Source organism: Antennarius striatus, chromosome 1 (assembly GCF_040054535.1).
Source record: "Antennarius striatus isolate MH-2024 chromosome 1, ASM4005453v1, whole genome shotgun sequence".
NCBI classification, from domain to species: Eukaryota; Metazoa; Chordata; class Actinopteri; order Lophiiformes; family Antennariidae; genus Antennarius; species Antennarius striatus.
Window position 1 is genome coordinate 9,163,179 of NC_090776.1, and position 23,573 is coordinate 9,186,751.

Sequence of the window (23,573 nt, forward strand, 5' to 3'; positions counted from 1 at the left end):
ATCTAAGTTAATCATAAATGACTCAAAACTACCTTCTTTTTTTAATTAATGAAATGCAATTTATTTCTGGCAACAGCGAACCGGAGAAAATACAGCAGTCCATGTAACAGTCATGTATCAAGGTAAAAGAGTATTCAAGGAAAGAGTACACATACAGGATTTTGGAGAATTGTTACGATAAATACTGTTTATTATTAGATCATTAAAACATTTTAATGTTGTATTTTTTAGAGATGTGGCTAAAGGAAATGTTTTTACTTCCCTTCAATTATTTAAGAGTTTTAACTGTCTTAGAGTTTAAGGTCTTTGTATACAAAACAGGTACGACTGAAAGGATAACTTGATTAATTCACTGACAAAAAAATAAATTATCAGCTATTTTGTTTGAGCATTTCTTCAAAGAACTTTCAAGATCAAGGTTTTAAAAATGTGAGAATTTCTGCTTTTTCTCCTGATGACATTAATTATTCTGTAATTCTTAAAGTTTGCTCTTTTCGATGAATAGATTAAGCGTTGTGAAAATCATATATGCACCTTTTCTGTATTTTCTGTGCACAATATGAACAAAATGAAATCAAACAACTTTAAAAAAATACCAAAAAAAATGTACACTGTCTGACTAAATGTTATTTACATCACCGCTGCCTTGCTATATCAACATACACCTGATCCAGACTCTGTTCATCTCAGTGTCTCAGCTCCTGTCGTTTGCGTTGCACCACAGGCAGAAGAGTCTGCAGTGACAATTATATTCTATTTGGGCAGCAGCCATGCTTCATCCAACTGCTGCTCTGTCTGCCATTCATGAAGTTGTGCAGCATCCTGGCCAGCTGAGTGGCCATACTGGTTCAGTACCAGCCTGACAATGACTTCCCGTGTCTCTGCTTCCCTCTGTGATAACATTCCTCAAGGAAACTTCAACTGAAATTTATCACCGTTAGCTTGAAATTTTGTCCTTAATGAACAACAGTCACGACTGATTAATTTTGTATTTAGAGTAGAACAAGCCTTTTTTTTTTCCTTTTACGTTTAAATAGAAGCAGGCAATTCCTCATTAACAGAGAATCTGCATCTGCACCCAAACTTGATTAACTAAAGCATGGTGCTAAGACCATTACGTCACATGCATTGTATGAATCTGCTAACTACACAAGCACCTTATTTTACTTATAGCACAGCAGGGAAGAAGTGTGGTTTCACATCAATGCTGTGATCCTAAAATAGTTTGTGTAGCACTACATTAAAAAGACCTTAATGTCTGTGTGAGCAACTCATTTCTTTTTCCAACAGCCCTAAGCAGAGAAAACCTGCCTTGTCCACTGGGAATCAGTTTAGACATGATGGATGAGGTGATGGTTTCAGTGCACAGGATGATTTTCTGGTTCTTTACTATATACTATAAAATATGTTGTTGCTATTTTAAAAAAAAAAAGCTTATTTGGCTGTAACAGCACAAATAAACTTCACATGAAGCCTCACATCATGCTGACATCACAGATTTGAATCCGCTCACTTTTTTTGGTAGATCAACAAACACATTACTGTAACGACATCCACAGACCCTCTCAAGCATGATTTGTTCCCCTGTGTGCAGAACGTCACCTCCTCTGCTGCTGCCTTCTGCTTCTGACTCTGTGATCAGAGTCAACCGTAGACAGAAAGTCATTTAAAAACATTGTTTCACATGAAAAAGAATTTGTCTGGGCCCCTGAACGCAACTCACCACTACACACTTATTTTTTCACCCACCTTCCATCAGGTCTAAACTAAACGCCTCCACATCACTCCCAAGGACAAAACTTTTGTTTGGTGGCTGTGGATGTTTCTGAGAGCAGGCTGCGGACGTAGGTGTGTTGATGTGTATCAATGCTGATTCTTCAGCGTCCTCTTTCCTCTCCTTTCTCTACTCACTCCATTTACATAATAAGTGTCATCTATTGTTTAATTTTTCTAATACCTAACTTGTGCACAATGCACCTGGTTTTACTCAAGACTTTCTTGAGATTTGATAACTTCATTTTTCATGGAAGCCAGGCACTTTGTGACTTCAGCTTGCCCTAAAAAATCTTTCATTCATGCATCACAATAGTGAGAAAGACAACATTTTGGTTCAAAGAATTCACCAAGGACAGTAGAGATTAAAAAAATGTTTTTTTTAAAAAACGTGGCAATTTGCAGAATTTATAAGACAGGTAGATTTTGTACGGCGAAACCTCAAAGTTGATGTGTCGTATTTTGAGAGAACCTTTTAAAAATAAATCAAACTTGTTGCACAGCAGCAGAACATATAGAAGTTTGGATGTGGCATCTACAGCTTAATTCCCCACCCACCCCACCCCCACCCACAGATTTACCTGGGGGTATTGTAAATGATAACAAAACCCCCTGAACCCCTACATAGAGCCTGAGGGTGGTGGTAGGAGTGACAGATTAAATAGCAGTAAACAAGAGCAGGGAGAGGGACTGGAAAGAGCTACATCTTAAACAGTCCGCCACTGGGCTCAAGCTGAAGTCTGAACAGCTTGCAGTTTCCACTGCATCCTCCTGTTTCTGCCCATGAAACATCAAAACAACATTTTTGCAATACATAGCAATGCAGAAAGTCAATGTAACACTCCAGTATGTTTGGTATGTTTAGCATCTGACCACATTATTCAGAGCATATGTATGATCCTTGATGCTAAATAGCTAAATAGCTAAAGCCAGTATTTACAAAAACTACCAATATAATTCTTCGAAGTGGCCTCAACAAAAGCTCACAAACCCAAGACATTTTTGACTGATTTTTTTTTTTTGTGACTTATTTCAATAAATTTGGAAATCTGGTTATTTGTCTTTATATTGAGGTAACTAATTTAGGTTTAAACACACACGCGCACGCGTGCACACACACACACACACACACACACACACACACACACACACACAAACACACTGTATATATACTGTATAACACAAAGTGTTCAATACATCTATAAAACATTTCAATTTCAGGGCGGTCCAAATAAAAGGTGTGCCACAAGGAACTTGAAGTGAAATGAGCATTGCAAAGGAAACTGCTGAGTTGTCTGACAATAGATTACCCACAATGCAATTCATTTACTGTTGCCCATGACTGCTGACACGATTTCAAACTTACTCCAACCTACCTGATTAGAAGTGATGATTTTGGAAGTGGGAGGAAGCCTGAGAACACGGAGAAAACCTACGTGTCGTGCCCGGAGTTTGCCCCGCCTCAGGCCCTAAGACAGCTGGGATAGGCTACAGCTCCCATGACCCACTGCGGCGGATAAAGTGGTGATTAGAAGATTGATGGATGGACCTCTGGAGGAAAGCAAAGAGAATATTATCATGTAATGGTAATTTGCTTTTAAATCTCATATGTTATATTTGCATTTGCCATTAGAAGCAAAACTTGACCGGTAAAGTTTAACTTTTCTTATTGCATGTCTTTCTCTTAAAAATTACCGGCAAAAATGTCAAGTTTCTCTGCCATCTTCAGCCAGTTTTGAATTTCAATGAAAATCATTTTTGGATTCAATGTTTGCTATGTCGCGGTGCACTGGCGTCACACCTGGAGTTTTCCCCGCCTACGCCTTCAGTCAACCGGGATAGGCTCCAGCACCCCCGCGACCCGCCACAGCTCCTGAAGCGGTAGGTGATGAATGAATGAATGAATGAATGAATGTTTGACCTTTTTCTTTGTAAAAATCCTGTAATGTGAACAATGCATTGTAAATAAAAGTGTGTAATAATATTCTGGAGGACTTTATGAGAAGATGCAGCTGTGATGCAGCTTTGGCTTCAGCTCAAAGTGCAGCTGAACTATGCTGTAATAAGGTTCCTCTCCCCACTCTATCACATCCTATTATTACTGACCTCACAACTCCCCCTGGTGCTGACTGAAATGAATGCTCAATGAAGTGAAAGAGGTGAGTGTGCATGTTGCGTGTGCTGTGGGTGGAAGGAAGGTTGCATACATGTTGTTCGGACCAGGACAGAGCTGCTGTAATTTCTCAGGTAAGTATGTGAAATATAGAGATGTCGGTGAAGAGAAGCTATCAGGAATCAGTCAGTGATATTTGTACTTTCAGTAGAACTAATTATTCCAAGTGTAAATCTGACCTCGATTCTACATTTTATTTCAGATTTCTCCTTGTGAAACTGAAGAGACACAATTTTATGCAGAAACTGTACAAGAAACCAAAACTATCCCTAGAGGACTATTACATCCAGAGATTTTAAAAACACCTTCAAGGATGAGTCCTTAGGGAAATGCATCAACAGTTTCCATTCTAGAATAGAAAGCTGTCCTAATTAGACTTTTTGATTTAAACAGACTGGTTGACTTAAATGGACTGGGCTGAAGGGGCTATGGCCACTGGTTGTTGTGCATCCCTGTACCAGGCCGGTGGTGGTTCATGCACAAAAAGCAAATACTGTGTCTACATATTTAAATTCAACCTGGGGTGCAAATAATACAGTTGTACTGTCCCATATCTCAGACTGATCCACAGAAATCTAAAGCAGCCTCAGGGTGATCAATATCACTGACTCGGCGTTAACCTGCCACGTAATGTCTGGTTTTTAAAGTTTGATAGGTTATCACATTGGTGCTCTGTAGTCTAATTTAGTATGAGTCAACATTTCACACCGTTGCATGCTATATGCTCACTACATGTTGGATGGCACAGAAATGTTTACCGGCATCTTTCACCTCTTGGGTTTCTACCTGATGACCTGATGAAGCTGAAATTATTCATTTATATGTATTATTATGTTTCGCATTGCTTCCGTTGTAGTTACAGTTCACAAAAAGGTTAAGGTTGGCCTGGTGTTGGACTCCTACCTTTCCCTTCTCCTCCAGATACAAGAGGTCAGCTCATGTGTGTCTGATCATAACATGATAAACATTTGTTAAAAGTCAAAATTGTGACATCCCATAACTGCCTGCTGATGTACAACATCAAACCACACTCGGTGGTTTTCATTCTGATTCACAGTCAATGCTCCGAGACGCCTGAAAATAAACAAACATGGTGACTTTGTTCATGAAGAGATCACAAGAATTGTAGAAACAGTGTGCATTAATAATTCTATGGTTTTTTTTTCAGGAACATGAAGACAATGTTTGCTTGACATGGACATAATTAAAATATATGTGTGATAAAACACCTGTAGGCCTGGTGCTATTATGTTCAGTATAGTAAAAGACGTTTTTCTGTAACTTTGGTCCAGGGCCCAGAAATCTTGACTTGATGAAGAGAAAAAATAAAAATTTTCCCGTTTCTTTCTTCTTCTTTTTTAAAAATTTTTACTTATTGAATATTAAGATTTCCTCTTGGTGAATAATGTCAAAATATGTTCCAGGATATGAGAATATTAGGAGGATGAATTGAGCTGAAACCGTTCGCGCACCAGCGTTTCACGCTCCAATCCCCAGCTTGTATTCCACGTTACTGCAGGAATAAATGGAGAGTAACGCGTTACTTTTCCGAGTAATGACACCGGTTGCCACCCAGCAGTGACGATGGAGGGCAGAGGAGGTTCGGGTGTTAGACTGCAGCACGGTGCGCAGTGACTATCTGCATCCACTGGAGGAGGACCGCGCACCGCCAGCATGCGCTGCGGTACAGGAACGACTTTCTCATCGAGGCTCTCCATCGTCACACACACAATGGGAAGGGTAGCGGAGTGTCGGTAGGGCTACAGCGGTAGGCATACAGATGTGTGGACGCTCACTCTCAACCGTGGGGCCATTTCGCCTCGCCTGTGGGAAGGTAAACTTTTACCCACCCTCGCATCTTTTGGCCACGGTGGAGGGGGAGCCGGCTCTGATGCCGTAACGCTGCTGGCACACCTGCTTCTTGTTCTTTTTTTTTTCCCCTCCGGTGATTGTTGGTGGCAGCGTGTCAGGAGCGATGCAGCAGGACTAAAGTGGAAATAGATCCTGTTGAATTGAGACAAGACGTCGAGACGCAGCAAAGTGTCCTCAGAGTGCGTCAGACCACGGATGTATTTGCTGGATTGATATGGTCGCTGGTTGGATACGACGAGGGATTTCTAATATTACCTCCCGAAAAATCAGGAGGGAATTTTGGGCAAAAACGATGAACTGCATCTTCACGTAGCATCTCTCCTCCTCCTCCTCCTCCTCCTCCTCCTCCAGTAGATGTGCTTGTAAGGAGGCTGAGAGGATTTGGTTTGGCCCCTTTTCAAATGTAAGTATAAATGTCAGAATGAAGGGAGGTGATTTTAGGGGGAATTATTTCGTGCGTAATGTCCGATGAGGACCTGAATTCTCTAAATTACATTCACTTCCGATATGCTCAGTATTTACTAACACTAATTCTAATGCAATGATACAAACAACACTATTAATAGTGATAATATTTATATTACAATCAAGTTTTATCACCTTCATGTTGCAAAAGATGCGTAGTAACCCGGACTATGCGGTCGCCAAAACAACGAGTGTCTCCATTAATCATGTCTCCGACTAAACCAAATTGCTGATTTCTCTTGTCTTTTTCTTGCAGCTCTGGAGAGCGCCGGAGGAATAAAGTCATCCAGATTCACCGGAGCGCCACAATATAACAACAAAGATCCATTTTATATGTCATCATATAAAATGGCAACCAGGAATGACCACGGAGGATCAGGAGAGGCATTTGGGCGCAAACAGCGGTTGTGGAGAAATTAACCACCTGATGGGCACTGGACAAACCGAGGGCAGACAGTTGTTTTTTTGTTTTTTTTTTTTTGGGGGGGGGGGGTCGCTTGTTGACTTGGTGATTTATAATGCTGGACAAATATAGGGCGCTGCAAGTTTGACACGGCGCGTCTGCGTAAAAGGAACGCTACCAGCCCTCACATGCTGAGGTTATGGGCATGATGTCATGACATTTTGGTGGCCTGTTCCTAAACGAGGAGACTGGACGATCAGTAGATCTGATCATGTAACGACGCGGACTGCACTCAACCATGGACCTAACTAAGGTGTGTTTTAGATTCAGATATTCTGGCGTGATGATTGGTTGATTCCGATTGGTCGATGCCTCGTTTCCTCTCTCTCTGCTCCCTCTGAGCTGCAACTTTTTATCCTCTGGCCTGCATCAACCTCGCCTTGAGGGCCATTTCTAGTGGAGCTCACGTTCACCAACTCACTGACTTAAAATGGAGTTTGCCATGGTGGGGGCGGACGGCGGGTGCAGCAGTCACCTGCCTTACGGATATGCCCAAGCCCGTGCGCGGGAGAGAGAGCGCGAAAGGGAGAGACAGGCCGCCCAGTCCAGGGCGGCTGCGGCGGCGGCGGCCGCTGCCGAAAGTGGGTCCAGCGTGGAGGCAGGAGGTGGGGGTAGCAGCGGTGTGGGGGGGTCCACCTCCACCTCAGGCGCTCATCTCCATAACAACCGCCAGCATCAGTCTCGCGCCGCCTCTTCCACGAACGCCAACATCAGCAGCGGCGGTACCGCCTCCTACTCCTCCTCCTCCTCCTCCTCCTCCTCCTCCTCCTCCTCCTGTCAGCCGCCACAGCACCAGCAGGAGCCCCAGCAGCAGCAGAGAGTTCTCAGAGAGCGGAAAAAGCAGCGCGGCGGACGGTGGAGACGCAGCCGGACGACTCTCGGAGGAGATCTGCGCCATTCGGAGCTGGCGCTGCTCGGATCGGAGGAGGACATCATGATAGAGGAGGAGGAAGAGGCCGACGGGGCAGAGGAGGAGGAGGAGGAGGAGGAAGAGGGGGGCAAACGGGGGAGCAAGAGGTCGAGTTTCGTGTATAACATGGATGATGAGGAGGAGACGGTGTCCCTCACCGACAGGAGACCCCAGTCCGGCTACGAACACGCGTACAGCGAGTGCGGCTGCTGCGAGAGGGTCGTGATCAACGTGTCGGGTCTGAAGTTTGAAACTCAGCTCAAGACTCTCACTCAGTTCCCGGACACCCTCCTGGGGGACCCCGACAAGCGAATCAGGTACTTCGATCCGCTGAGGAACGAATACTTCTTCGATCGGAACCGGCCGAGCTTTGACGCCATTCTTTATTACTACCAGTCCGGGGGGAGGTTGAAAAGACCAGTCAATGTCCCGTTTGACATCTTTTCCGAGGAGGTCAAGTTTTACGAACTCGGGGAAGAGGCGATCCTCAAGTTTCGGGAGGATGAAGGTTTTGTGAAGGAGGACGAGAAGCCTCTTCCAGAGGACGAGTTTAAACGCCAGATCTGGCTGCTGTTCGAGTATCCCGAGAGCTCCAGCCCCGCCAGGGGCATAGCGGTGGTGTCCGTCCTGGTTATTGTCATTTCTATTGTCATTTTCTGCCTGGAGACGCTGCCGGAGTTCAGGGATGAAAAAGAGTATCTGCAGCCGAGACACAACTCCACCCAACCGGACCACGGATTCACTCCCTTCAACGACCCGTTCTTCATCGTGGAAACGGTTTGCATCATCTGGTTTTCCTTTGAGATTATAGTTCGCTTCTTTGCCAGTCCCAGCAAAACGGCGTTCTTTAAAAACATCATGAACTCGATAGACATCGTTTCCATTTTGCCTTATTTCATAACTCTCGGCACGGACTTGGCGCAGCACCAAGGCAACGGGCAACAAGCGATGAGTTTTGCCATCCTGAGAATAATCCGCCTCGTCAGGGTATTTCGCATCTTCAAGCTGTCCAGGCATTCTAAGGGGCTGCAGATCCTCGGGCACACCCTGCGCGCCAGCATGAGGGAGCTGGCCCTGCTCATTTTCTTCCTGGTCATAGGTGTCATCCTGTTCTCCAGCGCGGTCTACTTCGCCGAGGCGGACGAGCCCACCTCTCAGTTTACGAGCATCCCCGACGCCTTCTGGTGGGCGGTGGTGACCATGACGACGGTGGGCTACGGTGACATGAAGCCCATCACCGTAGGTGGGAAAATAGTGGGCTCCCTCTGCGCGATCGCGGGCGTGTTGACCATCGCGCTCCCGGTGCCGGTCATCGTGTCCAACTTCAACTACTTTTACCACAGAGAGACGGACAACGAGGACCAGACGCCGGCGGTGGAGAGCATGCCGCCGGGCTGCCCGTATTTCCCGGAGTTTTTACGGAAATTCAAGGGCTCTCCTTCAGGATCGTCGTTGGGTGACAAAGCGGAATATATGGAGATGGAGGAGGGGGTGACGGAGTCGCTATGCGGGTTGGACAAGAGCCCCAGTAAAGGAAATGGCACAGACATAAGCAGAAAAAACAGTACTAACTCAAAATCCATTCAGACTGACGTGTGATTCCAGTAGTTTCATCCTTTTCTTTTTTTCTTTCCCTAAGGAATAATATGCCCTTATTAAGATACTGTATGTCCATGAGTAGGTGGTCCCACTAATGCAGGTTGAACGAGCTTCTCACACCCCTCACCATCATCATCATCATCATCATCATCATCATCATCATCATCATCATCATCACGCACACAGCCGCACGTTCACGTGACCACGCACACGCTCCTCAAATGACAAGTTCAAATGACCACACACACTCTCTCTCTCTCCTTGTCATCACAGCAGTTTCTAAAAGAATCCTCTCCGTGATCATGTAGGATCGATTCTGACAAATATTTGGCTTCTAGGTTGATTGACTGATCGAACCTGCGCGGGCTTCCGAATCAGACAAACGTCAGATCCAAATTGGCCATGAGACAGGCTATGCATTCGCACTTTATGAGTTTCATCTGTCAGCAACAGGAAGTGTAGGAGAGATCGTTTTGCTGTTATGCAATAAAGTTCATATTTGTTTGCACTAACGTAGAATTTGCGCTGGGTTTGGCTGATTTTCTTTATTTATTATAGTGACAGAAACTGTAGGCAATATTTTAGTCATTCTGAGCTGACAACTTAGCCGAAAAATGTCTAAGTAACTTCCTCAAAGACAGAGAGCTAAGGATATTAATAACCTCTTTCATACGCTGCCAATAAAAATTGGACACCATTAAAGGAAAAGCCGAAGACAGATAAAGGCTTTTGTTGCCGTTCCAACACCTAATATAAACAAACAGCTTATTGATACGACATAGCATTTAGTATTCATCAAACAAACCAGGGCTACAATTATTTCTATGACATCTGCATTAATATGCTTTTTCCACAAACAGGCCAAAAAAGCCTTGTGTTGTTGAATCTCCGTTAGAGCAAAGCACAGGAATCATCAGATAACACTGGCTGGAGAAGAGACTTGCTCTGCCAGGTTTTGTATGGACGGGCTTGGGACAACACTTTCCCCAATGAAACCACCTCAAAATGACAATATCCCTTTACATGGACGGAGATGGAAAGCTATAGCAAAAATGACTCTATTTTGAAATCTCCTTGGAGGGGAGCCTTTGAGCAACGTCCATCCCTGTCCGCCGAACTTCGTGCACAAGATTTTTTTTTTTTCTCTCTCTCAAGACGACTATGATTATCTCCGAGCTCAGAGAATCATCGGGATGTGGATGTCTTCCAAGGTATGTGCAGTCTACTTTTGTGCATGACGCTGATTATTATCCAGTGAGGATGAAAACTACTCTCGATGTTTTGGTAGTGGGTGAAAATGTTCCCAAACATTTTTGAGAATTAGGATGAATCCAAAAAATGCTGAAGCCACACACCATGTTTAAATGTACAGTAATTCTAACATTTGTCCGCCAAGGAATTCGTTTTTAACACTTGCTCGCTCCCAAGATCGGAGAATGACGCATGATTACGCATGCGTAATAGTGCGTAAAATGCTGTACATGGACGCTGGCCAAATATGGCGCACATTCCAGCCTGTCATGTGGTCACCTTATGTTCCTCCTCTGCAAATATTATGCTGCTCTGATGTCTCATATCCAGCAACACCACAAACACACTGTTTTTATTGTTAATTGTGATTATCTTGTGGGAGGTGATAACTGAATCATCCTGCTGAGAACTTTAACCGAAGGTTATTCAAAGGAGTATGTGGCTATTTATGTGTATGAAACGATTACTTGCCCTAAATGAGCTCAAGATTGTGAAAATGATTTTGAAACCCCTTTAAAAACTTTGGTACAACTTCATAACTGTCGTAACTCTAATAGTATAACTCATAACTGTCAAAGCATACATGGTTTTAGTTTTTCTTTTTAAATTTTGTCTCTGCTGTCCGCTTGTGTTATTGATAGTTGTCTGAGAAGCAACAGCAGGTGTAGCTGGAGGAGATGATGACATATGAAGCCAGAATATATTCTTTCCTCGCATTTGACATGTTAAACCATAATTCACCAAAATTTAATGTCAGAATTTTAAATTCTTTGGTCCTTATATCAAAACATGTCGTTCTCTAAGTTTACAAGTGACTTTCAGACATTCCTATGTAAAATGTCCTTTATTGTTTATGTCAGTAGAATGGTTGAGCTTTTGTTTACAGTTTGACACCACAGGATGTTTACACTGTTATCTGCTGAAGGGCAGAGTGAGTCTGTGCTTACCTTAGAGGAAATATAGTTTCTAGTTGTCAACTATGTAACTTCCACAACAATGATGTGTAAACTTTAAGCCTCCAGCAAACAAACACTGAGAAACAACATTTATGTAAAGTTGAAGATCACTTCTGTACATCAGGTAAAGGTTTGAAAGTTTAAATATTTGTAGATTCATAGATTTTGGATCGGTGTTTGAAAATCGGTTATGAAGTAATATTTTTTGGGAAATAAACCATCGACACGATAAACAGATACTGTATATTTCATGTCTTAAGTCAAAATTGTAACGGTGGCACAGCGGGTAGCGCTGTTGCCCCACAGCTAAACAGTTCCCGGGTTTGAGTCCTGTTCTGTGCGGAGTTTGTATGTTCTTTCTGTGTCTGTGTGGGTTCTCTCAGGGTTCTCCGGTTCCTCCCACTTCCAGAAGGATGAATTTCAGGTGAATTGGCCGATCCAAATTGTCCATAGATGTGAGTGAGTGTGTGCGTAAGTCATTGTTCGTCTTTCATGTGGTTCCGCGATGCACTGTCAACGTGTCAGGAGTGTCTCCCCGCCTCATGCCGATAAGTCCAGCGACCCCCTTGACTTGTGGAGGAAGCGGTACGGAAAATGAATGAATGAAAGAATGAATGAATGTCCCACTTCATTTCAAGATGGAATCCCAAAGTTAACATTATTTTATCCAAAAATAAATGGAGGACTATAAATGTTTCAGCATTTGGCATTCATTCTCAAATACTCAGGGAAAATATTTATTGACAGTGTTTTTTGCTATGTTTTATATAAACATTTTAAAAAGCAATTTTAGATCCCGGGCGGCTTATTTAAAAATTGGAAAATTGGAAAACCTTTATCACAATCAATGGATGGTTGCTTTCATTGACTTGATCGTTGCTCACCATCATTCACTCCATCACTGCCTCTCAGAATTCCTCAACACATAATCACCACATCAGCATTTAATAATATGCTGCACTGTGTTTTTGTATCCTCAGAGGAACTACACATACAAGATATATTCAACACCTGCACGCACACACACGCACACGCACACACACATACACACACACACACACACACACACACACACACACACACACATACACACACACACACACACACACACACACACACACACACACACACACACACACACACACACACACACACACACACACACACACACACACACACACACACACACACACACACACAGCCAGCCCAATCCTGGGACGGAGCCAACCCCTCTTGATACCTCACATTTCACACTTACATAATGTGGCTTATGGCAAGAGGCGCAATCCGAAACATTTTTCAAGCAAAGTGTGTGGGTCAGTTATATTCTTAGGCCTGTAGCTGCTGAGCCAATGGTGAAACAGCCTGTATCATCCTGAGCCACGCAACAGATCTGAATGGTTTTGACTGCTCATACCATCTCATTGTCACGTGCGCAGTGAGTCTTTGTAGAGCAGATTTAGACCATATGGTGGGGCCATGTGACAAAGTGAGAGTTATTTATGGTTATTTGTCAAAAAAGAACTCCATGCCTGTCAAAGGACATAAAGGCAAGGTGAAGAAATAAATAAAGTGAGTATGCAGTACACAATGTCAGATTAGGTTGTGTAATAATAGGAAGAACAGACTACATCAATAGACAGCCAATCATCAGTGTTGCTCCTGACTCTTTTATCTGTTGACAACAAAACATTTTCCAGTTTTAACTTCTACAGTGGGAAATTTGTAAACTGACTTTAAAGTAGTGAAACATAAAGACATCAGGGCCTTTTGGCCTGTCAGTCAGGTGAAATAAAGAGTGAAGGTATTCTAATCCATATAGATTAACTTTCACTGAGCTGGTGCTTTGCTTTTGTTAATGTTTATGTTGCATATGGTCTAAATAACTATATGATAAATAACTATTAGATTATATCTAGGAGATTTACAGTTATAATTCAGAGCTATAGTACTATACTCTTGTGAATGGTAAATGATACAATCCCCCACTCCAGCAGAGTGCCACGAGATATAATCTTGTGGCACTCTGTTTTTCTCATAAAGATCCCTGGGGTTTCAGAAGCCTCAGGTGTTTCATATGACAATGTCATTATACCTTTGTTTGGGAATAAATGAGCACAACAGAAAACAACAACAAAGTTTCTATTTTTTTTATTTCTTAAAACAGAAACTTTTAACATTAGAGTTGTGTGATTGGTGCCATTTTTACTTCAAACTAGTGGTTCAAGTAAATAAGAATGTTTAGTACGGCAAATTATATGTGATAATTAAGAAAGATTGAGTTCAAAACCACACACACACACACACACACACACACACACACACACACACACACACACACACACACACACACACACACACACACACACACACACACACACACACACACACACATGCAAATTTTCATCTTGACATCCAGACAGTGGGTGATGGTCACTGATGAACCTGATGAGGATGATGAATGATGAAGTTGGTAAATCTAGAAGAGTGGATATTGGAGGGAGGCGGAGGGCACGTGAAAGAGCAGCACGAAAGAGGGTGAGGAACAAAAACAGTCATATTTAAAGAGGGCAGCAAGATAATAGGCTGACAGTGAAGGTATGTCAAAGTGCTGCTGGACTGATGCGAGTAGGTGATTTTAATTGAAGTCCTGACGTATGACTGCAGGAAAATAATAGTGAGCATACAGGAGAGGTGAGAATTAGAGACAGGCATGACAAAAGTGTGCTAACCTTCCTGACTGAAGTTATGTAAGAGTGTCATTTAGTGTTCTGTGTATTTGATTGTTTGATCATTCCAATTGCCCATAGGTGTGTGTGTGTGTGTGTGTGTGTGTGTGTGTGTGTGTGTGTGTGTGTGTGTGTGTGTGTGTGTGTGTGTGTGTGAGCGGTTTCTTGTCTTTCGTGTGACTCCCTCAGTGCACTGGCGTCACGCTTGGAGTGTACTCCGCCTCTCCCGTAAGTCAGCTGGGATAGATTCCAGCAACCCTGATACTGCAAATGTGGGAAAAAAAAGCGGACAAGTAGATGAATGAATGTATTTGATTGTTAGCAGGATAACTTGAAACATTAAGAATGGATGTTAATAAGGTTTTGCAGAAAGGCTGGCCCTGGTGTGTGTGAGAAAAGTCATAGTCATGCCAAGCCAATCAGGAGCAGAGTAGGGACTCTTCCTGGTTTGCTGTAGTACACCTACATTTACTTGACTGAGGTAAAGTATTTATTGAATTATTGGTATTTAATCCAAAATGTGTCTCCCCCCTCTGGTGATGAAAGTATTAACACAATCATTGCTGACATTCCCACAGCAGACCGGACCCCCAGCTTTACAGGCATTCTTCAAATCTTACTCTTAAGGTTGATCTCCTTTGGTCTCATGGACACTTTCTTGTTATTCCACCACATTTACTCTATGTTGCTGTAGACTATTTTGTCGCTGCAGTGGCCTCCTTATTCAGATCTGGCAAACTAATCATTGCTGGTTGATGGATAATGCCTTGCTACCACTGAGGGAAGACAGGAAAGACACATTAGGCTAGTGCTGAAACAAATCCAGCATACTGTGAAATATGGAAATGTTTCTGGTGGTGTTAGACTTAATCTGTATTGTGTGAGATCACTGCAATCAAGCAAGGGCTTGTTTTTAACAGATGCTCCAGAAAGGAAAAGATAGAAAAGATACAGCACAATGACAAAGGACATGAGAGAAATGAAGAATATCTGTCATTTTTCAACTAATACAACAAACTACCAGAGTCAGATTCCAGCTTCAAAGGACTATTCATCATAAAACAGAACAAGGCTGGGCTATTAAAGGCTGAACAACTGCAGAGTAGAATGTCAGACTGGCCAGAGGTTTTCTGACTGTTGATTAAACACAGCAGAGTGGTAATCAGGCTTTCCATTGTGGTTCTCACGCTGGCATCCACATTTACAAATGTTTCACTGAATTAGGTCACTCATACCACACTGTCCACATTTTATGTGACAGTTATCTTGTCTGGAACAACCAGTCCTGCATAATGGACGCTAAATTGGTCTGACCACATTTGGTCAATGTCACAGTTGACCCTGCTAACAAATGGTTTATTTAGCTGCTTAGAAAATGACTCCTAACCGCAGCCAAGACACACATCCATCTTTTACATCCACTAATACCTGTTCAGAGTCGCAGCAGTTTAAAGTCCATCAGCGTATGCTGGCTGAGAGACAGAGAGCGCTCTGGACAGGTTGCCAGATAGCTGCAGAGGTAACATAATGACAGACACATTTACAGTCATCTTCATTCCTTAGGGGTATTTGTAGTTTAGTGCACCTGACCTTCATGTCTTTGGACAGAAGCATTCAGGCAGTGCCGTTACAGATGATACCCCATGGCACATGACAACCACACAGTGTCTGATTGTGGTGATGACAACACGCCAACCCCCGCACACCCAGCTAAAAAAAGTAATTAATGCAGTCTGATGCAACAACCGTACATTCTGCCTGACCTTCATGTAGGTTGTAATGAGTATTTGTTGAAACTGTTGTGGAAACTTAATTTTGCTCCATTTAACTCAATGGTAGATCACAGTAAATAAAAATGACTGTCGCCAAAGCAAAAAGTAGTTAAATAACACCACAAACTACAGCTGGCAATGTGACCTATAACAATGAATCAGTATTATTAAAAAGTTGAACCAAAAGTTCAAAAGTTGAACATTTCTCATCTCCTCATTAACTTATATACAAAACTGCATTCATTACTCGACCCTCGTCAAAGAAATAGAGGTTACATCATACTTATATTTGTTATGCACTCCTTTGCAGGGGTCTGGGGTAATATGTCATCTTCAGATGACTCTTCTTTATGATCTGGAACCCTCATTACTTCTGTGTTCAGCCTGTTCTCAAACATAAAATATGTCAGTTTAGTCAGTGACCCGACTCTAGAAAGTCTAATAAGTAAGAGAAAGCAGAGTCTGTGTCAGAACAAGGTTACAGTGGTCTGTTGAGTCAGACAGAGGAGCTTCAATTAGGAGTTCCGAGTTTGACTTCTGTGTGAAACCAAAAGTCAAAGTTGATGTGTTTATGAGTTACATAACTATCCTGGTTATTTTAGCCGTGACCGTGTTGCCCTGCATATGCAAAACTGACGTAGGAACACCAGGGGGGTAAATAGAGCTTATCTTAGTCCGAAGCTGTGGAACACTGACCAAGCTGCTGAATTTGAGGAATTGAGACTAAAACTTGTTGCTAGCCATCTGGTCCTTTGCTTATTTTTTTTGCATTGTGACCAGCTCCAATGCATCACTGGATAAATGTAAATCTAGTGGACCGTTTGGTAATATGCATGCTCGTACCTTTGTTTGTTTCTATTTGTGTGACATCCAGACATTAAAACTTTGTTCCATAGTGTTTACAATGTCTGTGGAGTGTGTTTCAATTGAACCACCATTCTCTTTGATGTCCTCAATGAGTTTCCTCACAGATAAAATATTTCTGCCATGAATGAGGATTCAATCTTAATCTCTTTATGCAGGAGGCTGAGCTGCAACTCATTTCTCATTTCTGACATAGTTTGCATATGAAGTTGTAGAGACAGTTACGATGGTAATGTTCACTGTTTTTATCTCATAGGACGGTGGGAGCCACTGTGCTAAATGCTATTAAGTACGTTCTCTCAATATTTAACACAAATGTGAAGGTGTAAGAATAATGGGACACTAGATACTTTGCATAGGTCGGTGCAGTCTGGAGGGCAGGTCTGATAAGCCAAGATAAGTAAAGTCTTCAAGGGAACTTCGTAGATTTAAATATTTTTTCAGGACATTAAGGCTATATAAAGCTTTAAATTTTGAAGAATTTGAGATTTTCTATTCTCTGACGGTTTTTCCCTGATCCAGCCAGCCATTTGCTGATAAATGTGATGCAAAGTCATTAATCAAGGAATGTTCGACAGACTGGGAAATGCTTAATAATGCTTAACTCGTTTTTGGAAAAAGTATATATGTATTGCTTTAAGAAGACTGATTCTATTAAATATTTGAGTCAAAGATGTGCTGTGATTGAAAAACTTTTTTTTTTTAAAACTAAACCAAAGCAACAATAAAAGTGGACTTACATGAGGGCAGAATTTCTCTCACGTCTGGTTACTTCATTAATCAGACCTGATAAAGGCCTGTCAGCAAACTGCAGCGATAACACAGACTAAAGATGTTGTCATAATGTATTTACGATAATTTAAGCTGACTCAAATTCCGTCTGTGAAAAGTTGTTAACAAACAGTTCAAATCGGACAGGACTGAATCATCAATGTTCAGCTGAAGAAGGCTACTGCTGATTATTGATGAGCTGTTGGCCGAGCTGGGAGACAGCTCAAAGAGAAAATCAGCCCAGCAACAATTCTAAAGTTGCTGGGCTTTGAAAATGAACTTTTTATGGAAATCAATGAAAAGTATGTGTTAATATTTATTAGCACGAGTTCCTTTCATTATGGTTGTTTCAGTAACTTACTTCCCACATTATTATCCTCAGTACTCGACAGACTCATCATACCTGACATCCAGCAGCAAAAGTGACCTTAGTTAATGCGCTCCAGTGATCTGATGGAAAAGGTGGTGTTTCCAATGGCCTCCTGTTCGAGGTGCACGCAGCACTACTGTGCAGAAAAAAGCACTCTTTAACATTAGCACACATTCACTGCAATTAAAACATGGACAATGGATTTAATTAATGAAGGCACGTGCTGATGGTATAAAGAACAAACTACATTATTAATTAGTGACTCCAGTAAGTGAGCAAGAGGTGTGCAGAGGACAGCAAGATAAAAACTCATCTTTACTCTGTTTATGTACAAAAACAGTTATGTCTGAATCAAATTCGGTGAAAAATAATTTTCATCAACAACAAATATGGCAGGGCGGCACAGTGGGTAGCGCTATCGCCGCACAGCAAGGCGGTTTGCTGTCTCTGTGTGGCTCCGCGGTGCATTGGCGTAGCACCCGGAGTTTCCCCTCACGCCCTAAGACAGCTGGGATAGGCTCCAGCTTCCTCGTGACCCGCTACGGCGGACAAAGTGGTTCGGGAGATGAATGAACTAATGAATGAACAAATACGGCAACAGTAGAGGACATTGTGATGTTGTGGCTTTTAAATACAAAGCAGCAAACAAAGATATGGACGTACTCATCGGCGCAGGTTGATGGGGTTTTTGTTTATTTAAATAATTTTGCACCGCATTTTTTTTTTTTTTTTGCTTTACTATTTCCGTCCATGATTGTCATGCATTACTTTTATTGTAGGTACTCCCAGTTTTGGTGGTATTATTCTGGTTCAGTAAAGCCTCAAAGTTCCTGCTGCTCCGTGTAGTTGTTCGTTCATTCATTCATTCATTCATTCATTCATTCATTCATTCATTCATTCATTCATTCATTCATTCATTCATTCATTCATTCATTCGTTCATTCATTCATTCATTCATGTTCAGTCCTGTTTTTAGGTCTGGAATAGGCTGAAGCCTATTCCTTCTGATGAGATAAGGCTCCTGGAGAGGTCGTCAGCTGTTCACAGGGCCACATGAAGGACAAACCACCAATCACAGTCAGTTTAGAGCCATCAGTTCACCTGCACTGCATGTTCTCAGTGTTAGCAGGCAGTCGGGGAACCGCTAGAGAACCCACACAGATATGCAGAGGGCTTTTATGGACGTTTTCCTCACCTGCTTCGAGGGTCCAATGGTAGTGCGTGTTACTCTCTAAAGTGTGAACAGGAGCAAATTGTCATTTGTGAATTTTAGCTATACACATAAAACCATAAATAAATAATTAAATAAGGGCAGCCTGGAGTTTCCCCCACCTCACGCCCCTCGTCAGCGGTATGAAGATGAATGAATGAATGATAATGAAATAAAACTCAATCGGCAAACTCCACACAGATTCCGGTCATCATAGTATGAAAACCAAACAAATACCCCGAACACATCAGTAACTAAGGACATTACAGATTACACTGAAGTGAACACAACTACTCTGCAGTATTCCTTCGCCGTGTGGCAGATAGACCTGGATGCTGTCAGACCTTAGGCGGTGTCATCCTACACCTCTTTCCCCTGTCTTGCAGAAAAGTGAAATATGTCTGACAATACAAACAATAGGACTAGCTGGCTCTATACTGCCTGACAAGAAAAATGTTTTCTTTCTTCAGTGGAAAGAGGCTGTTTAAAAGTCAATTTGACAACTTGCCCTTTCCCTGACCAATTAACTGCTCCACTGTAACACCTTACTTTGTCAACGCCATCATGTGATTTGCAAAGGCTGTTTGTAACCATCTATATTTCACTTTAACAATATTTTCATAGCCCTGTCTAAAAAATACAGTAAATGGAGATACCTTGGGATCACAGCCCCCGTGTAAATTTATACCAGCCCCTCTGTTTCCACGTAGCGCTTATATAAGGTGTCCATTCAACAGCAGCAACCTGATTCTTTGCTCCTTCCTCTGCAGCCCCTCATTCTTACTGGCTGCATTATATTGCATCACTGGCTTTATTACATTACATCTTAGACATGTAGATGGTATTGCCAATTGCACACATTCATAGTGTGTTTACAGTGCTGAGTTTCTTCACCCATATAAAAATCAACTGCTTCTGTATTCATAAGATATTGCCGTACATTTTTTAAACAAAATGTTATGGATTTCAAAAGGATGCTGATCTTGTTTTATCACTTCTGAAGTCATGGAAATAAATGACAAAATCAATATTGGCAATAAATAAAATAAAGTAAAGTGCTTTGTCATTTTAAAAGCATTGTATGCAAAGGTAAGAGTATGACTGGTCAAACTGTTGATAAAGTTTGCTGTCACACAAACACAATCTGGGGCAACGGAGGATTAGAGATTTGTTATGGCATTGGGAAAGGTAAGCATTTTAAAGATTTGTCTGATCAAGTTTAGGCTTTTCTCCCTCATTTTCCAGAGTGCTACCTATAACCCTGCAGTCTGCAGATTTTTATGAACAAGGTTGAGATTTGATTTAATGGAGCAGCTGCTCAGCCATAAAAAAGTTTTCTCTGCCGCTCCTCATGAAGATGAGCTGGTGAGCAGAGGAAGGCCGTCCCTCTGGTCCAGTAAACTTTTGAGCAGCCTCAGATGCCGATCATGCTGTGAAATCAAGAATTACACTCACAACTTGATAACCATTCATGCATTTCGAGTTTATTACCTGACTCTCAAAAGTCTTTTACAACTGCTTTGAGATTCTTGGTTTTGTTTGTATGTTCTGAGTGTAGGTGTGTTCTGGGTAAGGATAAGCTGTTTGAAAATGTATTAATGGTTACTAGTGACAATGTCAGTGGCAGGGTCTGTGTGTGTGTGTGTGTGACAGAGACTGTCACTCAACTAGCAAACCCTACTTGGCGCTTTGTGTCAGTGCATGAAGCGTGAAGCCACACACTCCGCTGGAAGACAGCAAAACTGTGATTGAAGAAAAATTATCTTAAAGTAGCTTGAAACATGTCGACACGGTGGCGCAGTGGGTAGCGCTGTTGCCACACAGCGAGGTGGTTCCCGGTTTGAGTCCCGCTCTGTGCGGAGTTTGCATGTTCTCCCCGTGTCTGCGTGGGTTCTCTCCGGGTTCTCCGGCTTCCTTCCACCTCCAAGAAGCATGCGCTTCAGGTTGATTGACCGATCCCAATATGAAACAAAAAGTAAAAAACCAAAAATGTAATTAAATTGATTTACTTGTTAATACTTTGTCACTCAAAATGACTTTTTTCGATATCATAAAGAAAAGTTTGTTTCATTGTCAACCGCATTTCTGAATAACCGTAAGCACTGATCCAGGTCATGCTTTGCTGCTCATTATTTAATGTACATATAAAGGACTGAAATGCAAGAAATCAAGGGGAATTTTGAGCTCTTCATTAATGAGTACACAGAAACTCACATTTTGTTGGGAGTGATGCAGTCATGTCCGGTCCCTGCTTATGTAATGTCGCATGAGGCCCATTACAGTCTTATCAGTTTATCTTATCAAAGCTCAAATTGCTTTGTAGTGTACAACTGTGTAACTCATAATGGTGAGTCAGGTTTTATTTAATGTAAATGAAATTTGAAAAGAAAGTTCTATTTTTCTTTTGTGCAGCCTGATTGGTTCGCAGCATTTTGATTCGATACATTATTGACTTTAGTTATTGTCATCGTAATCTGTCCTTGGATCAGCGGCAGTCAAAGCAGCAATTAAATGCAGACAGTGTGCTGTTAAAACTCTAAAAATACCTGAAGCTATTCATGATTGGGTTAGAGAACAGAGAAACTCTCATTTTCCTGAGCACTGAGGACTCCTGTAGGACAAACCATTCGTGATGACATTGTTTTGTACTAATGCCCTGTCATTGTCTACACATGTGGACACACTGAATCAGACTGACACAGACGGCCACAGCCAGTCTCGGCTTTGATGCTGCCAACAATCATTCTACTGTCCTCATCATGTTCGAAAAAACCCCTGTTTAGATTTATTTTCATCTTCCCCGGTCTCTCAGATTTAAGGAGCTTGCCGATTGTTTTAATGGTTTCAACTCACCTTTTGATAAGCCCTCAGAAAGCATCATGTCACCATTATCTAACTTCTGTATGGTTTATTACTCGTTTAGGATGCTGTTAAACAGGAATCATTTAGGATCAAATCAGAGAATTATTTTACTTTAATGTACAACTGAATAGGTTTATTTGTGCATTATTCCATGAGGTCTTGACAAACATTCGTGTTAAATGCTGATCGGTAATAGTTGGTTATATAAGGGCCACGTGTGCAGTCAACATCTATTAGAGTCAGACCGCTTCAAGTTTCACCCCGTGGTCAGTCTCAGCCGGCACGGACATGGAAAAAGCAAATCCTAGATGAGGCTGGATTAGGGGCCATCTCCTCCCGTATCGATCGCAGTTATGTTAGCTTGAGTCCAGCCTGACTGTAAAGCTACCTCGACTTTTGACCTGTAACCCCAGCAGTGTCTGGAAATGGCTGCCTCATGATCAGAGCACCACAGTCCTCATCTCCCACTCATCCTCCCTGCTCTTCTGCTTCGGAGTGACTAGATGCTTTTATGTGGAGTGACTAATGCTAGCGCTAAAGGGCCTGGGGTATAGCTCGCTGTGTCTGTGCATGCATTTGTGTGTGTGCACGTGAATGCTGTGCTCAACCAATCAGCATGCAATGGCGAGGACCGCTTACATCAATATGAGTCAGTTTTGTAGTTTACAAAGATTGAGACAACCTCCTAACACACACACGCATAGAAACAAACACACACACACACACACACACACACACACACACACACACACACACACACACACACACACACACACACACACACACACACACACACACACACACACACACACATTATCTCCATCCATTTGATTTGTATTGGTGTGTTAGTCCTACTGTGTTCTGACACACGCTAAAGCCAGCTCACACACATGACCGGTAATGTAAATGAGAGCTGAAGGCGAGACCGATGAGTGTGGATTGTTGTGGAGATTTTTGTCTAGATTTTTATCGTTTGCCCTTTTTATATGAGAAGAGTCAGGAAATGATGTTTGGATGTTCACTGATGACAACAGACATGGGGAACAAAAATACTTTAAAATCAACTTTACAGCACAGGGGCACTTTCCTAGAAACTTGAAAGAGGTGACAGTATCCTTGCATGTTCTCAGTTCATTCCGGATTTTTTTAATGCTCTTGTTAGTCGTCACCTTGTCACCGAAACATCAGCCAAATCAAAGTACACCTTTGTTTTTTAGAACTGATCTTCATACTCTTACCTCTGCAAAGCAGGTCATGCTTTTAGGACTATTTGATGTTCTATTTGTCTGATTACAAATAAAAACTACTGACATTATGATGTGAAACTTTGTAATATCAGGAACAAGTGTCTGGGCAGTGGTGGGACGGCGTCAAATCGAGACCCTGGGTCTAAACATTCCTGTTTGTGTCTCTAATGCTAGTTGAAAGTTCACTTTGGCTGCAAACGAGCTCAAGAGTGTGATTACTGGAATATATCCTCTATGAGCCTGTCTCTCTCGTTCTCTCTTTCCCTGTGTGTGTGTGTGTGTGTGT

General features: G+C 42.2%; 1 protein-coding gene across 4 annotated transcripts in view; it reads left to right on the forward strand.

The window, feature by feature from the left end:
• Nucleotides 1–7,176: 7,176 nt before the first annotated feature.
• Nucleotides 7,177–23,573, forward strand: part of kcna4 (potassium voltage-gated channel, shaker-related subfamily, member 4) — a 45,525-nt gene continuing 29,128 nt past the window's right edge. For all 4 annotated transcript variants that reach the window (XM_068310264.1, XM_068310246.1, XM_068310255.1 and 1 more), the window contains exon 1: nucleotides 7,177–10,466. In XM_068310264.1, the coding sequence (XP_068166365.1) occupies nucleotides 7,177–9,255 (2,079 nt within the window). In that variant the 3' untranslated portion in view covers nucleotides 9,256–10,466. The remainder of the gene's footprint in view (nucleotides 10,467–23,573) is intronic.